This window comes from Vespa crabro, chromosome 5, assembly GCF_910589235.1.
Source record: "Vespa crabro chromosome 5, iyVesCrab1.2, whole genome shotgun sequence".
NCBI classification, from domain to species: Eukaryota; Metazoa; Arthropoda; class Insecta; order Hymenoptera; family Vespidae; genus Vespa; species Vespa crabro.
The window spans coordinates 6,879,017-6,896,960 of NC_060959.1; the positions used below are offsets into that span (position 1 = coordinate 6,879,017).

General features: G+C 29.8%; 3 protein-coding genes across 5 annotated transcripts; 1 reads left to right on the forward strand and 2 right to left on the reverse strand.

Annotated features, from left to right (window-relative positions):
- Nucleotides 1-88: 88 nt before the first annotated feature.
- On the reverse strand, nt 89-2,224 carry LOC124424258 (CXXC-type zinc finger protein 1). The gene is made up of 5 exons (XM_046963039.1): nt 1,977-2,224; nt 1,776-1,897; nt 1,606-1,696; nt 741-1,538; nt 89-652 (listed from the first exon to the last, which is right to left on the reverse strand). The coding sequence occupies exons 1-5, from the start codon at nt 2,004-2,006 to the stop codon at nt 134-136; spliced, it is 1,560 nt and encodes a 519-aa protein (XP_046818995.1). The 5' UTR covers nt 2,007-2,224; the 3' UTR covers nt 89-133.
- A 185-nt stretch (nt 2,225-2,409) lies between these two features.
- LOC124424257 (phosphatidylserine lipase ABHD16A) lies at nt 2,410-6,183 on the forward strand. 2 transcript variants are annotated; one of them, XM_046963038.1, is made up of 12 exons: nt 2,410-2,695; nt 2,767-2,820; nt 3,208-3,518; nt 3,614-3,756; nt 3,819-3,933; nt 4,013-4,148; nt 4,425-4,589; nt 4,653-4,777; nt 4,885-5,081; nt 5,169-5,320; nt 5,440-5,582; nt 5,702-6,183. In XM_046963038.1, the coding sequence occupies exons 1-11, from the start codon at nt 2,606-2,608 to the stop codon at nt 5,542-5,544; spliced, it is 1,593 nt and encodes a 530-aa protein (XP_046818994.1). In that variant the 5' UTR covers nt 2,410-2,605; the 3' UTR covers nt 5,545-5,582; nt 5,702-6,183. The 2 variants fall into 2 exon arrangements, with proteins under 2 accessions (XP_046818994.1, XP_046818993.1); XM_046963037.1 differs by lacking the exon at nt 5,702-6,183 and having other exon boundaries at nt 2,411-2,695; nt 5,440-5,673.
- An 8,619-nt stretch (nt 6,184-14,802) lies between these two features.
- On the reverse strand, nt 14,803-17,548 carry LOC124424306 (ran GTPase-activating protein 1-like). 2 transcript variants are annotated; one of them, XM_046963160.1, is made up of 6 exons: nt 17,323-17,548; nt 17,020-17,198; nt 16,407-16,826; nt 15,485-16,332; nt 15,182-15,409; nt 14,803-15,115 (listed from the first exon to the last, which is right to left on the reverse strand). In XM_046963160.1, exons 2-6 carry the CDS (start codon nt 17,126-17,128, stop codon nt 14,894-14,896), a joined length of 1,827 nt encoding a protein of 608 aa, XP_046819116.1. In that variant the 5' UTR covers nt 17,129-17,198; nt 17,323-17,548; the 3' UTR covers nt 14,803-14,893. The 2 variants fall into 2 exon arrangements, with proteins under 2 accessions (XP_046819116.1, XP_046819115.1); XM_046963159.1 differs by having other exon boundaries at nt 17,020-17,201.
- Between the last annotated feature and the right edge of the window lie 396 nt (nt 17,549-17,944).

The window sequence follows — 17,944 nt, forward strand, 5'->3', positions numbered from 1 at the left end:
TTTTAGATAAGTTTACTAATTCTGTAATTGTTATGAATTCAATATTATGAGAAAAATAGTATTTACGTAATTAAAAATGACTTAAATGTTAGTTTTATCAAACAATTTATATTTATAATATGTTACAATGAAACTATGCTTCTTGTTCCATTGATTTTTGTTGGTGTAAATTATATCTACGTTGTAGTTCTTCCTCCATTGCTTCTAGCTGTTCTCTGCTTTGTTCTTGAGTCATTTGTTCCATTAATTCGTGATTGTAAGTAGAATGTAACATCAAAGCCAATACTCCAGCTCTAGTAGCCATATTTGATCTAATTTGTCTTTCTTGTTCAACAAGTTCATCAATTTTTAACCATTGTCTTACTCTTTCCATATCTATTTCTGCACGACGTAATTTTTCCCAGACATAATGTTTAACACAACTCTTTTTTGGTGCACGGCAGAATTCACCAGTTGCATCAAATACATTAGTAACCAATGGACATCCGCAAACTTCGGTCTCACTAATTTTTGGATCTTTACAATGTTCGGGACAAAGTACGCGTAATCTTTTACAATAAGTTCTATTTACAGGATTATAAAAATCACAAAACATTACTTGTCCTTCGATACGTGTTTTAAAAATGGAACCAAATGATGCTTGTGATTCATACTATAAATTAAACAATATTAGTAAAACATCATAACATATACAATAGTAATATTTTAGAACATATTTATTTATATTACATAAAAATTACCTTATTAAAACATTTTTCCATATGTTTAATAGCTGTCCTCGAATGTATCTCATGTCCACAAGTGATACAATACATGCTCATTTCAGTATCATCATTATCATCAACCTCTGTTTGTGGATCTATAGATGCATGTTTAGCACGTTCTATTATTCTGTCTAATTCTGCATGTCTTTTATCTAATTCTTGAAGTATTCTTCTAACATCATGTTGTTGTTTTCTAACTGATTCTAAAGCACGTCTGTTATTCTGTTCAGCAATACAAGGTGTTAATGACCATTCTTGTATACGTTGCGGTAATACTTGATAAATTCTGTTTGTAGCAAGTTTTAATCCACATTCATCTGAACAATATTTACTACCTGGACGTGATTGTTTTGTACAAGCAGGACCATAGCAATGTCGCGGTGCTTCTAAATAATCGATTCTTTCATTACTTGAATCTCTTCTACGCTTTTTATTGAACTTTGAACCTTTGGTGAAACTTTTTGATGGTTTCAATGGATCGCCCAGTACTCTGCAAGTTCTTTGTATACATCTAAGTTTTAATCGTACAGAAGGACCAAATTTTTTTAAATGTCTACAAGCATCACATTTTCCACAATTTTCTGTACGAAGACAACCTGTACACTCTCCACATCGTTTAGATGATTTTTTAACTAATGTTGGATCCCAAGGTGCATCATATTCATATCTATGAGCACGTTCCTTTTCTTTATATTTTTTATGTTTTCTATCTTCTTGATCGGTCTTACGTGGTTTGTATCGTGTAATTAATGTTGGATCTTCCTCCTTACAACGCTATAAAAATATATTTTAGTTATAAAAAGAATCATAAATAATATACTTAAAGTTCATCAAGACTTACAATGCAGAAAAACTGTTTAATATGTTTAGCATCTTTTTCAGTTATATTTATACAATCACCATGATACCATTCTTCACATGCATCACAACCACTGCAACGAATTACAGGAATAATAGTTATAAAAATTATACAAAATTTGATAAACATTCTACAATTTTATAATAACTTACATCATAAAACGGGAGCTATCAGAACTTCTACATATACAATATGCTTGTCCATCTTGCTTTAATAAAGTAGCTATTTTACTTTTTCTTTCTGGCAGCATAAACTGTTTTGCAATTTCTTCTTTCTGTTGGATTAACGTGATTGCAATAATATATAAATTAACATATTTTAATTATAATAATTACAATTTTTTATATACTTACAGATAAACTATTTTGTCTCTTTTCCCCCATGATTAGTTATTATGTACAATACAAATGTAAATGAATAAAGAAAATTTTCAGAAAATCCTTAATATTTACTCTAACACGATATTTTTAACAAAATTGTAGAAATATATTATTCTTAATGATTTTATAATTAAAATCTCGTACCGATATAAAAAAAGACTTGTTAAGACTTATATTTTCTTTTGATTTATTATGGTTTATAGGCTTTGGCTCGAATTGTATGTAACATCAGTGACTAATGCGGAATAAATAGGAACTAAAAGGAACTAGAAGGAACACCGTCCTTTCTTTCGATTAATCGTATCGATATATATGTATATAAGCAGATCTTTTATGAAATTAAATAATCATATTATTGTTCGTTATAAAGAAAATATTAAAAAATAATATAAATGTATAAAAATAATGACAAATTGGAGTGATATTATTTAACTAAATCTTTTATAGACGTCATAATATTATTTTGTTTTACTACGCATAATCGAGTACTGTGCTTATACAGCAGTTTTATGTGATTTGATAGTTTCTCTTCGTTTCTTTAACTATAATTCCGAAGAGTGAGTTGTCGAAGTTTATGTGATAACTATAAAAGCAAATAAAATATGTCCTTAATGAAAATATTATTTTACTACACTTTTGGGCCACGTCTTTTTAAAATTTACGAAATTACGACAACTGGACGACTTATTGATGTAATTATAATATATTATTTGATTATATTTATTTGTACATTTTTGGAGGTTATGATCATTTTAATTTGCAGAAATCATACGAACCAAAAGTATTAGAACGATGGAGTGATTGGGTAATAATATCGGTGAGACTTTAATAAAGAATTTTATGATAATAATTCTTGGCAAATTGTATATTCATTCGTATTAAGTTATTCAAATATCATAAAAATTCAATCTATCTATGTTGTTGTTATTAATTTACATTACATTTTTTATAATATTATGCCTTCAGTTATATATAAATACTAACTGTAATAAATTTAAAAAGTAATGTTTTTAACATTAGAATTAATTTATATTTTATATAAACTATTACTATATTTTTTATTATTCAGTTGCTATGAAATTTGTAGTTAAGTATAAGTATTTTATTACAAAAATATATATAATGATATTTTCTTGTTTAAAATATATTATACATGATCTTTATACATTAAATACTGATATAAATTTATAACTTGATTTTTCAGTTTACTGCAGTATGGTCTATAAGTCATTATGCCTTTACATCTGCTGCTGTATTTATGTATCGGAATAGCTATTCTGTAATGGATATAATATATAATTTAAGCAAAGTTGCAGCCAGTGCAGGTATAATTTTAATTGCTTCGCTAGCAGCACGTGGTTACTCCAGAGCTAATAATGCAATCTATTCCAAATTCTTAAAAACATTAAGAAATTGTAATACAAATTATAATGTAACAACAAAACAAGAGTTAAGCAAATATGACTTTGAATTTCATCTTTGGCCTGTAGAATTTGTAGTTACTACCTTACAAGGGTAATGTATTTTAAAAAGCAAAGTGTATATCTATTAAAAAGTGATTCTAACAATAATGATTTTAATGTCATATGTATTATGAAATTTTTTTTTAGAGAAAAGAAGAGAAAAAAGTTAAGACTAGAAGAAATAAAATCCAATAATGGAATAAAGGTAGCCTTGTCTTGCATTATAGGATGCACTTTCGCTGTCAAATTAATTTATCCTGGCAGTGTCTCTATTATTAATTGGGCATTACGTAAGTTAAAACTTTTTATATTGAATCCTTGTTTTTTAAATAATTAGATGTTCTTATTATAGATCCGATGTTATTGAAGGGTAGAGTAGATTTAATAAAACAGGGAGGAGAAAGATTTAAATTGGTAACTTGTGATCGAAATGAAATTGATACAATGTTTGTTGATCAGAGGAAAAAGTAATATAAATCTGTTTTCTCTGTAGATACAAAAGTAGAGATAAAGCTATGGTGATACCATAAATATTATTTTTTATAGAACCACTAATGGTGACATACTTGTCATCACTTGCGAAGGAAATTGTGGGTTTTATGAAACTGGTATTATATCAACCCCATTGAACAAAGGTTATTCAGTCTTAGGGTGGAATCATCCAGGTTTTGGTAGTAGTACTGTAAGTTGTCTGCTTGCAAATGAGTGAGCTAGATGAGTATTATAATAAACACACTCCGTTGAGAAGAATTGCTATTACTCATATGTTATTTTGTTATTATTAATGTAAAATTTGTATATAATAGAATTTTTTAGCTCTTAACCTTTGTACAAGTAAAGATAAATATCTTAAAATTAGAATATATTTTATACATAGTTGTAGTAATGGCAAGACTTCTTCTTCGGCCAACCTATATTCATATATGACTAACAGTAAGACATCAAACTGACCACAAAGGGTGAACCATATCCAGTACAAGAGGAAAATGCTATTGATTGTATAATGCAATTTGCAAAACATCAATTAATGTTTCCTGAAAAAAAAATAATACTTTATGGATGGAGTATTGGTGGATATACAGCCACTTGGGCAGCTATGAATTATCCATCTATACAAAGCTTGGTAATAATTATTATTATTATTTAATTAATATTAAACTTATTACAACAACCACTTTTATTGCAGATACTAGATGCTACATTCGATGATATACTTCCATTAGCCATTATGACAATGCCTTCATTGAAAGGAATAGTGCAAAATGTTATCAGATTACATTTTAATTTAAATATAGCAGAACAGTTAAATAGGTATGGTGTTATATATTTATTATATCATAATTTAATATTCATTTATAATATACATCACCTTTATGAATGTTAGTATTGTAAATGTAATAATTAATATATAAATCAAGGTATGATGGGACAGTATTGTTAATAAGAAGAACAAATGATGAAATTGTCTGTAGTCCTCCTAACATTTTATCGGGAAATCGTGGCAACATGTTGCTTACAAAACTATTATTAAGACGTTATCCATATCTCTTCTCAGAAGATTCTGATTCATTAGGTGTTTTAAATAAGTTTCTTTCTGCGAATATTGATACAAGAAGTAAGTAAAATATAAATAATAACAGAAGATACAATTAATTTCTCAAACTATATAGTTATATAAAAATAATATTTCTTTTTTTTCCAGGATTGATAGTAGAGGCACTTGAAATTGATGAAAGACATTGTTTGGAATTAATAACAATTAAAAATCCAGAAAATGATGAGCAAATATCTTACCCTTGTAATCTTGGTCAGGATTGCGATATAAAAACCAAGCAACAACTCACTATCTTTTTGGTAGCAAATGAATTTATATATATATATATATATATATAAAATGAATATATATGAAAAATCAAAAATAGATCAAAACAAAATATTTGATATATGGATATTCTAATGTTTACATTTTATAGGCAACTATGTATATGAAAGATCAACCATCATCACATTGCACTCCCTTATCTGTAGAGCTTTTTCAACCTGGATGGGATCCGGCGTCAGCAATTTCTATGAAATAAACTCTATAACTTTATACTTACGCCATAAGAAATTAAAAGTATAATTCTTATCTGATATTATACAAAACTTTAAAAAGATATAACTTCTTTAATCTTAATATCGAAAAATAACTACTATTTATTACTCAAGAATTTTAATTTTTTTTTTTTTCATGAGACTTCACCATCCCTGATTTTGTAATGGTTTATAACAACGATGAGTAAAGGTGTGATTCTTGATAGATTTTGATGAATACGGTCTTCTTTTAAAAATGATAATTTAATTAAGGCCACAAAGCCATCTTGTAAATTGTTCTTAAAGATAAGTTTCATATTAAGTTTCATTTACTTACACAATCCTTAATGTCCAAACAATAAAATAAACTAATATTTAAACAATAGTATTTAAAATAATATTTAAAATACATTCGTTTAAATATTAGAAAGACGGTAACGAGCGAGGAACTTGAAATAATTTTAATTTAAAATTTTAATATTTAAAAATTTCTACGTCAGGGTAATTGGCCTTGTGCCATATAAACATATACGGACTTTAAAAGTTTATATATTATTTTATATATCGAAAGTATTAATTTCTAATAATTTCGATATATAAATAATGTATACGGAGTACAATAAAGTAATATTTAAACAATAGCACATTCCTTTAATCATTAAAAAAAAAAACAAAAACGCTTCAGAAACTTAAAACAATCATAATTTAAAATTCATATGCTTTAAAATTTTATCTCGGGTTTGTTGATCTTGTGCTATATAAATATAAACGGTCCTTCGATTAACTTTGATGTTTACCGAGATAGTGTTCATTTGCACTTCGACTAGTGCATATCGACTAGCTCTCTTTCAAAACACGAGAATTTATAAATTAATAATTTCGGTATTTTCTAAATTAAATAAACAAGCTTTAACATACACGGACTATAATAAAGCAATATTTAAACAATATTAGATTCCTTTAAACATTAAAAATAAAGAAACGCATGAAAAATTAAAAATAATTTTGATATAACATTCTAGTACTTCAAAATTTTAATCTCGGGTTTGTTGGCCTTCTGCAATATAAACATAAACGGTCCTTCGATTAACTTTGACAATTCGCGAGTTAGTCCTCCTTTGCATTCCGACCAATACACATTGGTTCTCTCTAGTTCTGATCGCGACAACTTATAAATTAATAATTTCGGTATTTTCTAAATTAATTAAACAAGCTTTAACATACACGGACTATAATAAAGCAATATTTAAACAATATTAGATTCCTTTAAACATTAAAAATAAAGAAACGCATGAAAAATTAAAAATAATTTTGATACAACATTCCAGTACTTCAAAATTTTAATCTCGGGTTTGTTGGCCTTCTGCAATATAAACATAAACGGTCCTTCGATTAACTTTGACGATTCGCGAGTTAGTCCTCCTTTGCATTCCGACCAATACACATTGGTTCTCTCTAGTTCTGATCGCGACAACTTATAAATTAATAATTTCGGTATTTTCTAAATTAATTAAACAAGCTTTAACATACACGGACTATAATAAAGCAATATTTAAATAATATTAGATTCCTTTAAACATTAAAAATAAAGAAACGCGTGAAAAATTAAAAATAATTTTGATATGACATTCCAGTACTTCAAAATTTTAATCTCGGGTTTGTTGGCCTTCTGCAATATAAACATAAACGATCCTCCGATTAACTTTGACGATTCGCGAGTTAGTCCTCCTTTGCATTCCGACCAATACACATCGGTTCTCTCTAGTTCTGATCGCGACAACTTATAAATTCATAATTTCGGTATTTTCTAAATTAATTAAACAAGCTTTAACATACACGGACTATAATAAAGTAATATTTAAATAATATTAGATTCCTTTAAACATTAAAAATAAAGAAACGCGTGAAAAATTAAAAATAATTTTGATATGACATTCCAGTACTTCAAAATTTTAATCTCGGGTTTGTTGGCCTTCTGCAATATAAACATAAACGATCCTCCGATTAACTTTGACGATTCGCGAGTTAGTCCTCCTTTGCATTCCGACCAATGCACATCGGTTCTCTCTAGTTCTGATCGCGACAATTTATAAATTAATAATTTCGGAAATTTCTAAATTAATTAAACAATTTTTGACATACACGGAGTGTAATAAAGCAATGTTTAAACAATTGTAGATTCGTTATACATTATAAATAAAGAAAAGCGCAAGAATCTCAAAATAATTTTAATATAAAATACTAATACTTCGAAATTTTAATCTGGGCTGAAAAAATAATATCGCGTAGTAGAAGCAGTGTTTGTTCGTTCGGTTTTCGCGATTTCAACAACAAGTGTATTTGTATAAATGCATTTGTATTGTGTATGTGATTGTGTGCAGTTCAATCGTCAGATTCAGTGTTTGTTTGCAAACCGTTTTGCTTTTTTGACAGTTACATTGTCTGTATTTATAAAAGACAGTAGAGTTTCGCGAAGTAAATTCAGTGACCGTCCGTTGAAAAATATTTATCGCGTAATAGTGTGAGTGCATCATTGAAAAGGATTTTGATCAATTTCGATGACGACCTACCTAATTAACAATTTCGACTTAAACCGCGGACGAGTGTTTTGGAGCCAACGCAGAACTTCTTAAATGGTGAGTGAATTTTTAAGTCCCTCCAATCACTCAATCATGTCGAGGACGAAAGGTCCGAATTGACACAAGTGATTGGTTGTAATTAATTAGTAGAAGAGCATTGAGTGACCACGAGTAAATTTCTTCAGAGATTTACTCGTGAATGGTTTCTTATTTTTTCATTTATTTATTAGGTCAGGATAAGGTCTTCTTGCTCAAACGCGTTTATAATTATTGGAGATTTTGAATAATTTAATACATTTTTAAATATTTTACTTGCGCGAAAATAAGTAAAGAATCGATATTCATAAGTTCTAATAAAGAACGAGCAAGAAGACACTCGCGATGGATAGTCTCTGGATTAGAAACGAAATTGTGGATGATTTTATTGCAATAATTAAAATATTCGTTTGTAAGAAGGAACGTTCAAGGGTTTACTTTATATTTTTAAATAATTTTTAATTAAATATTTAATCAATTTAAATTGATACAAGAAAAGTCTCGATAGAGTTATTACTTTTGAAAAAGAAAAATCGAGTAGAATGATTACTAAAAAACAAAGAGACGTAGTCCGTAAGCCTAAATGATAAATTAATTAATTTTTAGCTCAGGATTTTCAGCAATTAATATACTATTATCTAATTTCTAATTTTTTTATAATTAATATCTAATTTCTCCCACGCTGCGAAAAAGTATCTTTCGAAAGGATAATAAGTTTTCAGATGCGTTAGGGTTGTATTAGGGTTTTCTTTCATATCTTAGAATTTGGAATCAAATTTTGTCGTTACAGTTTTAGAGTGATTAGGTTGAGGCACGAAGCAAAGAAGAGACTATATGCCGAAGACAACATGTGGCTCAAAAGGACAACTATTAGGCTATTGAGTTATTTTCAAAGGTTCACTAGGAACTTTCGAGAATGGCTCTTAGTTTTACCATATTAGTATTTTAATTTTACCATGTCACTCAAAATGCTCTTATGGTGATGGGTGTAGGGGTGTAGATTTAAAAAAACTGAGACGAAATAACATTCCCACATTGTCACGCGTACGCGAATAGGATTATTTCATGCATTTTATGAATTTTTAATGTTAAACTCAAGACATAAATTTTGCACATTTTCTCTTTTCTAACATTCAATTGAATTTATAATTCTAGTTTATTAAAATCAAATTTTACGTTAAAGTCGAATGATAAATTGTGTACATTTTGTCTTTTCTAAAGTTCTATTAAATTCATAATTTTATTCTAATAAAATCGAGTTCTATACTAGAATCATATATCCATGAAATGTACAAGTAATAAAATATTTCTTTCAGAGAAAATAATATCTTTTTAGACCAGTATTCAGCATATATCATTTTTTTTGTTAATTAATCTTTTATTTTCCTTAAGTTTAATTAAATTAAATCCAGAATTTTATCGTTCGTATAATTAATATACATATATACATATTCTTTTTTCTTTTCTTATTTATTTTCAGCTAGTTCCAGGTCGTGGGATCGCCAATACGAGAAGGAATAATTAATAAAGAAGATTATCTTAACATTTAAACAATATACGATATACGTAAAGTATAATTAATTAATATTTAAACAATAGGATATTTTTAGCAACGTTATAAAGATTATATACATGTACTAACATATATTATCGACTAATAGATATAATAATATTTCTTTCAGCGAAAATAATATTTCTTTATCTCAGGGTTCAACATATATCATTTTTTTTTTAACTAATCTTTTATTTTCCTTAAGTTTAATTTGATTAAATTTAGAATTTTATCGTTCGTGTAATTAATATACATGTATACATATTCTTTTTTCATTCCTTTTTTCTTTTCAGCTAGGTCCAAGCCGTGGGAAGGAATAATTAATTAATATTTAAGCAATAGGATATTCTTAGCAACGTTATTAAGATCATATACATGTACTACCATATACTATTGATTAATAGATATACTATCGATTTAAAAGTGAAATGGACAGAAAACTTTTTTCACTGTCATTACTATTTATTCTAATTTACTCTCATTAATTATCCTTTATATATCTCGGTTGGGACCCATGGGATGGGCCCATGGGTGAGGGCCTCTGTGCGGATTGCTGTTTCAGCATCATGTAGAGCTGCTTCTATTCTCTTATCTATCTGCGGCTATCTTTTTTAAGTCATATTTTTCTTGTTTTTATTTTCTATGTCATTAATACACTCTTATTAATTACGATTTATAGTCTCGGGTGGGACCCATGGGAGGGGCCCATGGGTGAGGGCCTCTGTGCGGGTTGCTGTCTCAGCATAATGTAGAGCTGCTTCTATTCTCTTATCTTTCTGCGGCTCTCTTTTTTAAATTATATTTTTCTTGTTTTTATTTTCTGTTATTAATATACTCTTATGAATTATGATTTATAGTCTCGGGTGGGACTCATGGGATGGGCCATGGGGGTGTGCCTCTGTGCGGGTTGCTGTCTCAGCATCGTATAGAACTGCATCTCATTTTTTCTCTTTTCTATTTCATATTTTTCTTTTTTAATTATGTTTTCTTAATATTTATTTATGTTGTTTCTTTTTAATTATGTTTTTAATTATGTGTTTAATTATGTGTTTAATTATGTGTTTATTTGTGTTTATTTGTGTTTAATTATGTGTTTAGTTATGTGTTTAATCATGTTTTTAATTATGTTATTAATATATTTTTATTAATTATGATTTATAAATTTTAGGTAGGACACATGAGAAGCTGCGGGCTGCTGTCTCAGCATCATATAGGACTGCATTTCTTTTTTTCTCTTTTCTATCTCATTTTTTTCTTTTTTAATTATGTTTCCAGTTATGTTATTAATAAGATATTTCTTTTCAGTTATGTTTTCTTAATATTTATTTATGTTGTTTCTTTTCAATTATGTTTTCTTAATATTTATTTATGTTGTTTCTTTTTAATTATGTTTTTAATTATGTTTTCAGTTATGTTATTAATATATTCTTATTAATTATGATTTATAAGTTTCAGATAGGACCCATGAGATGGTGCGGACAGCTGTTTCAGCATCGTGCAGAGCTCTTTCATTCTCCAGCATTCTTATCTATTTATACCTATTTATTTTCTATTTTATATATTTTTTTGTTTCTCTCTTATTCATCTTTTTTTTTCTTTTTTTCAGTTATGATCGAGTAATCATGCAGCGATATTCAATATGTCTTTTCTTTTCTTTTTCTTATTTTTTTCTTATCTTCTTCTTTTCCAGTATAGATCATCAAGGGATAGGTTCACCTCTGGTCGAATGCGTCATCGCCTGGCTCGATCCATCATCGATTTTTACGCGCGAATACGGGAAGGATAGGAAGAACACTAACGCGCATGTCGGCGGACATAGGCGTGGGTGTTCTCGGGCGCGATTATATTACGTTTGATTGTTCGAATCGAAAACGCGAATTTAGAGTAGAGTCACCGTTTTTCTAACACTCACGTGAATGAACGCGGGCGCGACTTAAAAGTCCTACCGGGGACTTCGTTTATATTTGCTCGAATATTCGATTAGATTACCTCGCGAACGCGTTTTTTTAGAATAGAGTCACCGTTTCCCGAACACTTGCGTGAGTGTCCGGGCGCGATTAAAAGTCCTACCATGGACTTCGTTTTAGTGTTGAAATTCGGGGTGCGCGAACGGTTTACCTTGTAGTGCTGTACATAGCTAGCTGATGTTATGACAATCCTCATATTTGGTAGCGGGGCGGAAATCTCGACAAATATCATGGAAAGTCTAAATACCGGTTAACATATGTCACTTTGGATTTCAACTTAGAGTCACCGTTATCTTAACACTCACGTGAGTGTTCGCGTGCGCGATTAAAAGTCCTACCGGGGACTTCGTTTTGTTTGCTCGAATATTCGATTAGTTTATTTAGAGTAGAGTCACCGTTTTCCGAACGCTTGCGTGGGTGTCCGGGCGCGATTAAAAGTCCTATCATGGACTTCGTTTTAGTGTTGAAATTCGGGGTGCGCTTCGGATTTCAACTTAGAGTCACCGTTTTTCTAACTCTCACGTAAGTGTTCGCGTGCGCGATTGAAAGTCCTACCGGGGACTTCGTTTTATTTTTTCGACATTTCGATTAGATTACTTCGCGAATTTGGATAGAACAGTAGAATCTGCGTAAATATGACACACGTGAGTGTCGCGAACGCGATTATTGTGCTTTGATTGTTCGAAATTCGGAAGCACGAATTCAGATGTGCTTAATTATCCGTTATGCCCGAGGCGAGGGTGTTGAACGGTAAAGCTCTCTGTAAGTGGGGTCCCTGTAGCTAAGGCTATATACCTCCTGTTAACTAAGTCGCCCTAAATATCCGAAGCGGAAGGCATAAGGGATCGTTATCGCGGAACGCGGATTTTAGAATAAAGTAGAGTCACCGTTAGCTCGTGGGTCTCCACATGCAGCAACTTCCACGTAGTGAGACCTGGGTCAGTATTACTTGCATACTCTAATTATAAATTCTTTAACGCAAGTATTACTGAGCGAATGGCTGCATATTTTTTTACTTTTCCAATATCTTTTCAAACTAATTCCAAATAATCATTAACATATTTTCATTTTATATAACTAATAATACTTCTAAAGAAGAAATTTAACAGAAATATATTGTACAATAATTTCTCAGAGAAACGAAAAGGGAATTTTTCTATCACACTTTTGTGTCCGCTGTTATTTCTATTTATTGTTATTTACTTTCATTAATTATCCTCCGTGTATTTCGGGTGGGACCCATGGGAAGGGCCCATGGGTGAGGGCTTCTGTGCGGGTTGCTGTCTCAGCATCATATAGAACTGTTTTTCCTGTTTTATCTTTTTGGGGCTTTCTATTCTTCTCTTTCTGGGGCTCTCTTTTCTTTTTCCGGCTCCCGTTTCTATCTCATATTTTTCTTTTTGAATTATGTTTTCAATTATTTTATTAATATGTTATTTCCTTTTAATTATATATTCTTAATATTTATTTATGTTGTTTCTTTCTTATTATGTATTTAATTATGTTTTTAATTATGTTTTTGATTATGTTTTTAATTATGTTTCTAATCTATTTTTATTAATTATAATTTATAAGTTTTATGTAGGACCCATGGGATTGTGCATGCTGCTTCTCTTTTCGTTCCTTTTTCTAGGTCTCTTATTTATTTATATATATTTATTTTCTATTTGTATTTTATATATGTATATATATTATTTTGTTTTATATATTTTTTTGTTCTTTAATTTCACTTTATCTTTTTCTTTTACAGTATAGGTCATCGAGGGATAGCTTCATCTGCGGCCGGTTGATACATCGCATGGCAGGATTCATCATCGATTTTTACACGCGAATACGGGAAGGATAGGAAGAACACTGGCGCGCATGTCGGCGGACATAGGCGTGGGTGTTCTCGGGCGCGATTATATTACGTTTGATTGTTCGAATCGAAAACGCGAATTTAGAGTAGAGTCACCGTTTTTCTAACACTTGCGTGGGTGTTCGGGCGCGATTAAAGGTCCTACCGTGGACTTCGTTTGATTTCTTCGAAATTTCGATGGGGGTACTTCGCGGATTTCGGCTTAACAGTAGAATCTACGTAGATATAACACACACGTGAGTGTCGCGACGCGATTAGTATTTCTAAGGAGTGCGCTTTGTTTGTTCGAAACTCGGAAAGCACGAATTCGGATGTGCTTAATAATCCGTTATGTCTGAAGCGGATGGTGCAAATGGTGGAGCTATCTGTAAGAGGTGTGCAGTAGCTAAAGCTACGCATACCCTGTTAGTTAAGAAGCCAATGCATTGAAGCGGAAAGGTATCCCGGATCGGTATCGCGGAACGCGGATTTTAGAGTAGAATCACCGTTAGCTCGTGGGTCTCCACATGCAGCAACCTCCACGTGGTGAGACCTGGGTCGATAGTACTTGCGATATATCGAAATCTAATGATAAATCACATAACCGTATTATCGAGCGAATGGCTGCATATTTTACTTTATTTTCAAAATGTCTTCAATCTAATTCTGATTAAACACCAAAGTACTAACACTTTATATTGCCAATATTATTTTTACAGGTAAATAAAGAAGATATAGTTTAAGTCAAAGATAATTTCTTAAAGAATCGTATAGAAACCCTTTCTATTGCACTTATACTTGTCATTATACTTACATATTTCCTATTTATTTTTGTTTATTCTTATTAATTATAATTTATAAGTTTCGTTTGGGATTCATGATTGAGGCTGTTGAGTGTGTGCCTTTGGGCGGATCTTCTTTTTTTAACATAATAAAACTAATTTCGCTTGTAGAACAGGTAATGCGTACAAACGATCAAGCAACTGGCTAGTTCACGAAAACAAAACATACCACTCATACTTCATAGTTAATGTAATAATTATTTAATATTGTGGCCGAATTATTGCTTTTTATATATTATTGTTATCGAAATTATTTATTAAAAGAAATTGTAATATTATAATATGAACATGTTTTTACAACATATAAATTTGTATAAAATTGATAAAAGCTGCCTACAAAATAATTTGTACAAATAAAGAGGCATGTATAGATATTTTTCAAAATTAAAGTTAATTCCTTTGTAAAAAAAATTATATATAATTACAGAAAGTTACATTTAAGATAAAAAGTTTCTGGGTATAAACTATTTTATTAACTAGCTCATTTTAAGTATGGGCAAATATATGAAGAAATTTTCATTGAACGTATATTCCACAATAATTATGTTGTTTGAAAACGATTTAATACAATTCCAAGAGCAACCTTTGCATCCTGGAAAGGATCTATTACTTTTGCGTGGCTAATTATTACTGGTTTTTCTAAAAAAACTTTTAATGTATCCCTTGTTTGTTGCAAAAAATAATCTTTTTGGCTGATTATCTCCAATGCTTTGAAACAACCATCTAAATTCCAATCAATTTTTCCAGCACTTTTATCTTCGCTCTACAATGATATTTATAGACATACAATTAAATTTATCAACTTGATACATAGGGTTAAAGTACTTACCTTTATTAAACCTAAATTTACAAGTAAAGAATTATTCAAAATTGTAATTTGCTTATATTTCACAGCTAATGCAAAGAGCTCTGCATATAGAATATCTGTAAGGATTTGTGCTTTTATTCTTACATCAAAAAATCCACTTCCACATAGAGCAGAAACATTCATAATCACTTTTATAAATTCCTCAATGAACTTTAATTCTGATTGCGTATTATTATCTTTTACTAAATTCTAAAAAAATATACTAATTATAAAAATTGAAATTTTGAAAATTATATTCAAAGAATAAAAGAATGAAAATCAAACCTTTATATATTCAACAAAAGGCTGTGCACTCTCATATTCTAATAATAATAAATTTTCTTCTGTTGGAGATTTTAAGAAATCGGGAACAGTTATTTTCTTTTCAATTTTTTGTATTATTATAGCACCATTGTCATTTGTATAATCTTCATTCACATTCTCATCATCTTCATCTTCCTCATCTTCATCCTCATCCTCATTTTCATTTTCATCCTCATCTTCGTTTTCATCCTCATCTTCGTTTTCATCCTCATCCTCTTCCTCATCCTCACCATCTTCATCTTCAACACTTTCATCGTCATTTAATGTACCTAATGAATTAATACGTTCAAAATTTGTAAGACATTCGTGCAAAATAGCACGACCATCTGTTCCAAATAAATTGCCATCTAAATGTAAATTAGTCAGTTGCTTTTTATCAGCCATTGCTTGAGCAATTGGCGCAGCTCCCCTTGTATGGATTTCATTAAAACTTAAGTTTAACTCCATAAGGGAAGGATGATTTCCTTTAATTCCTAAAGCTGCTGCTAATATTAAACTACCTTCTGTTTTTAACAAACAGTCTCCAAGATTAAGATGTTCAAGAGCACGAAAATTTGGTAAAATGTTGGCAAGAGCTTGAGCTCCTTGAGGTCCTATTATATTATCATTAAGATTTAACACACGTAATTTTGGATTAGCAGATAAACCTTTAGCAAGTGCTATAATTCCTGGATGAGTTATACTATTTTGAGGCATTGCAACCTCCTCTAAAGTAGTTAACTTTTTAAATACAGATGCCAAAGCTTCGGCACCTTCATTTTCCAACCGATTTCTTCCAACATCAAATACTTTCAATGCTAATTGTGTTCCTGTAATTATATTTAAAACTTTGTAAATAATCAAAAATCCATGTTAGTACTTACATAATGTAGTTAGCACTTACCATCGCGTGAACTATTCTGACAACAGTCCAATAAAGCTTTAGCTAACATTTTACCTCCAAATATACCAAGTCCATTGTTATTTAAATGTAATTCACGAAGAGAATAACATGTACTTGAAGTTAAAAAATCTGCTAATCCTTTAATACCAATTGGACCAAAAGCATTATCACTTAACTCTAACTCGGTAAGTTGTGCACCAGCTATACACAAAGAAGTCCCAAGGTATTCTAACGCTTTAGGAATTTCTTCTTTAGAACGACCAGTAAACATATCTTTCCAAAGAGCTCTTTTCAAAGCAGCTCCTTTCTTTTTTAAAGCTTCAGCTATAGCTTTTGCCGCAAGTGGCCCTAATGTGTTACCTTCTAAATTGAAGAATTCTAAATGTGGGCATTCCTCTATCGCTTTAACCACTTCTATTGCTAATGAATAAAAATAAAATATCAACAATTTTTAAAGAAAGGAGCATTTATAAAATTTTAACCCAATGTTTCCTTAATATTGGATTAAGATATTATAATTACTCCTATTTCCGTAATGTTAGGTTAAGATTTGTAGATATTCCCAATATCTTAACCTCTAAATTATCTTCTACGAAGTAAAAATATATAATACCATTTTTTTCAGAATCAAGTTTGAGAAATCTTCCTGCAAAAGAAACACCGTTTTTTTCAATATTATCCTTTAAAGCATCTTTTAATTCGCTTAAGTTGAACGAAGACATGATCTTTTTTAACGTCGAAAACAATCCAAACTTCGTTTTTCGTTCACGTTACTTTTTTTCAATTACGCCTCTGCTATACAATAAAAAATTTATGTTATTGATAAAAATATTACTAATAAATCGTTTACTAATAATTCGATAACAAATAATAAGCTTTTATATACTTATTATTTGTTATCGATTCATATACGTACAGTTTATACGCGCCAATACAATATATACTCGCGGGAATGTATCATCAATAATTGAACGAACATTTTTTTGAAAGTATCAAAGGTATCAAAGGTTATCATTAACAACAACGTATATATTACTAAGTAATAAACAATTTTCAAAATTTTTTATATATAACAAGTAATATCTAAAAACATTTGTTATCATTTTTGTAACATGTTGTTCATATTTATGAGATTTCGAATGAAATGTATACAACAGTATCACCAACTGACGAGAGGATTATGTCGATTTCAATTAAGGATCAAGGTTTGGTTTAGAGTAGAAAGCAATTATATTTTACATTATTATTTATAATTATTTGATATAATTTACAATAGTTTACGATAACGAATGAATAAACTAGATAGGAAAGAAAATGATAGATTGGCAATTTGAATGAAATGTAACTAAAAATATTTTACATTGTCTTCTTATATCTCTTAAGGCCTTTTCAGACGAATCGACCTAAGATGTAATACGTTAGTCGTAAAGAAATCCACTAATCAGAGTCGATTCTCACAAAAATAATAGACTCTGATTGGTGGATTTCCTTATGGCTTACATCTATATGTGTCTGAAGATCTTTAATGTTATATACGT

What these genes read in the sequence shown, in the direction of transcription:
- LOC124424258 (XM_046963039.1), bottom strand. Translation starts at nt 2,006, where the DNA reads ATGGGGGAAAAGAGACAAAATAGTTTATCT. An exon ending in TTAAACAGTTTTTCTGCATT is followed by an intron (nt 1,539 to 1,605) that starts GTAAGTCTTGAT and finishes ATATTTTTATAG; the next exon opens with CGTTGTAAGGAGGAAGATCC. An exon ending in TGGAAAAATGTTTTAATAAG is followed by an intron (nt 653 to 740) that starts GTAATTTTTATG and finishes TTTAATTTATAG; the next exon opens with TATGAATCACAAGCATCATT.
- LOC124424257 (XM_046963038.1), top strand. Translation starts at nt 2,606, where the DNA reads ATGTCCTTAATGAAAATATTATTTTACTACACTTTTGGGCCACGTCTT. An exon ending in GTAGTTACTACCTTACAAGG is followed by an intron (nt 3,519 to 3,613) that starts GTAATGTATTTT and finishes ATTTTTTTTTAG; the next exon opens with AGAAAAGAAGAGAAAAAAGT. An exon ending in TATTATTAATTGGGCATTAC is followed by an intron (nt 3,757 to 3,818) that starts GTAAGTTAAAAC and finishes TTCTTATTATAG; the next exon opens with ATCCGATGTTATTGAAGGGT.
- LOC124424306 (XM_046963160.1), bottom strand. Translation starts at nt 17,128, where the DNA reads ATGTCTTCGTTCAACTTAAGCGAATTAAAAGATGCTTTAAAGGATAAT. An exon ending in CTTTTGTTGAATATATAAAG is followed by an intron (nt 15,410 to 15,484) that starts GTTTGATTTTCA and finishes ATATTTTTTTAG; the next exon opens with AATTTAGTAAAAGATAATAA. An exon ending in TAAATTTAGGTTTAATAAAG is followed by an intron (nt 15,116 to 15,181) that starts GTAAGTACTTTA and finishes ATATCATTGTAG; the next exon opens with AGCGAAGATAAAAGTGCTGG.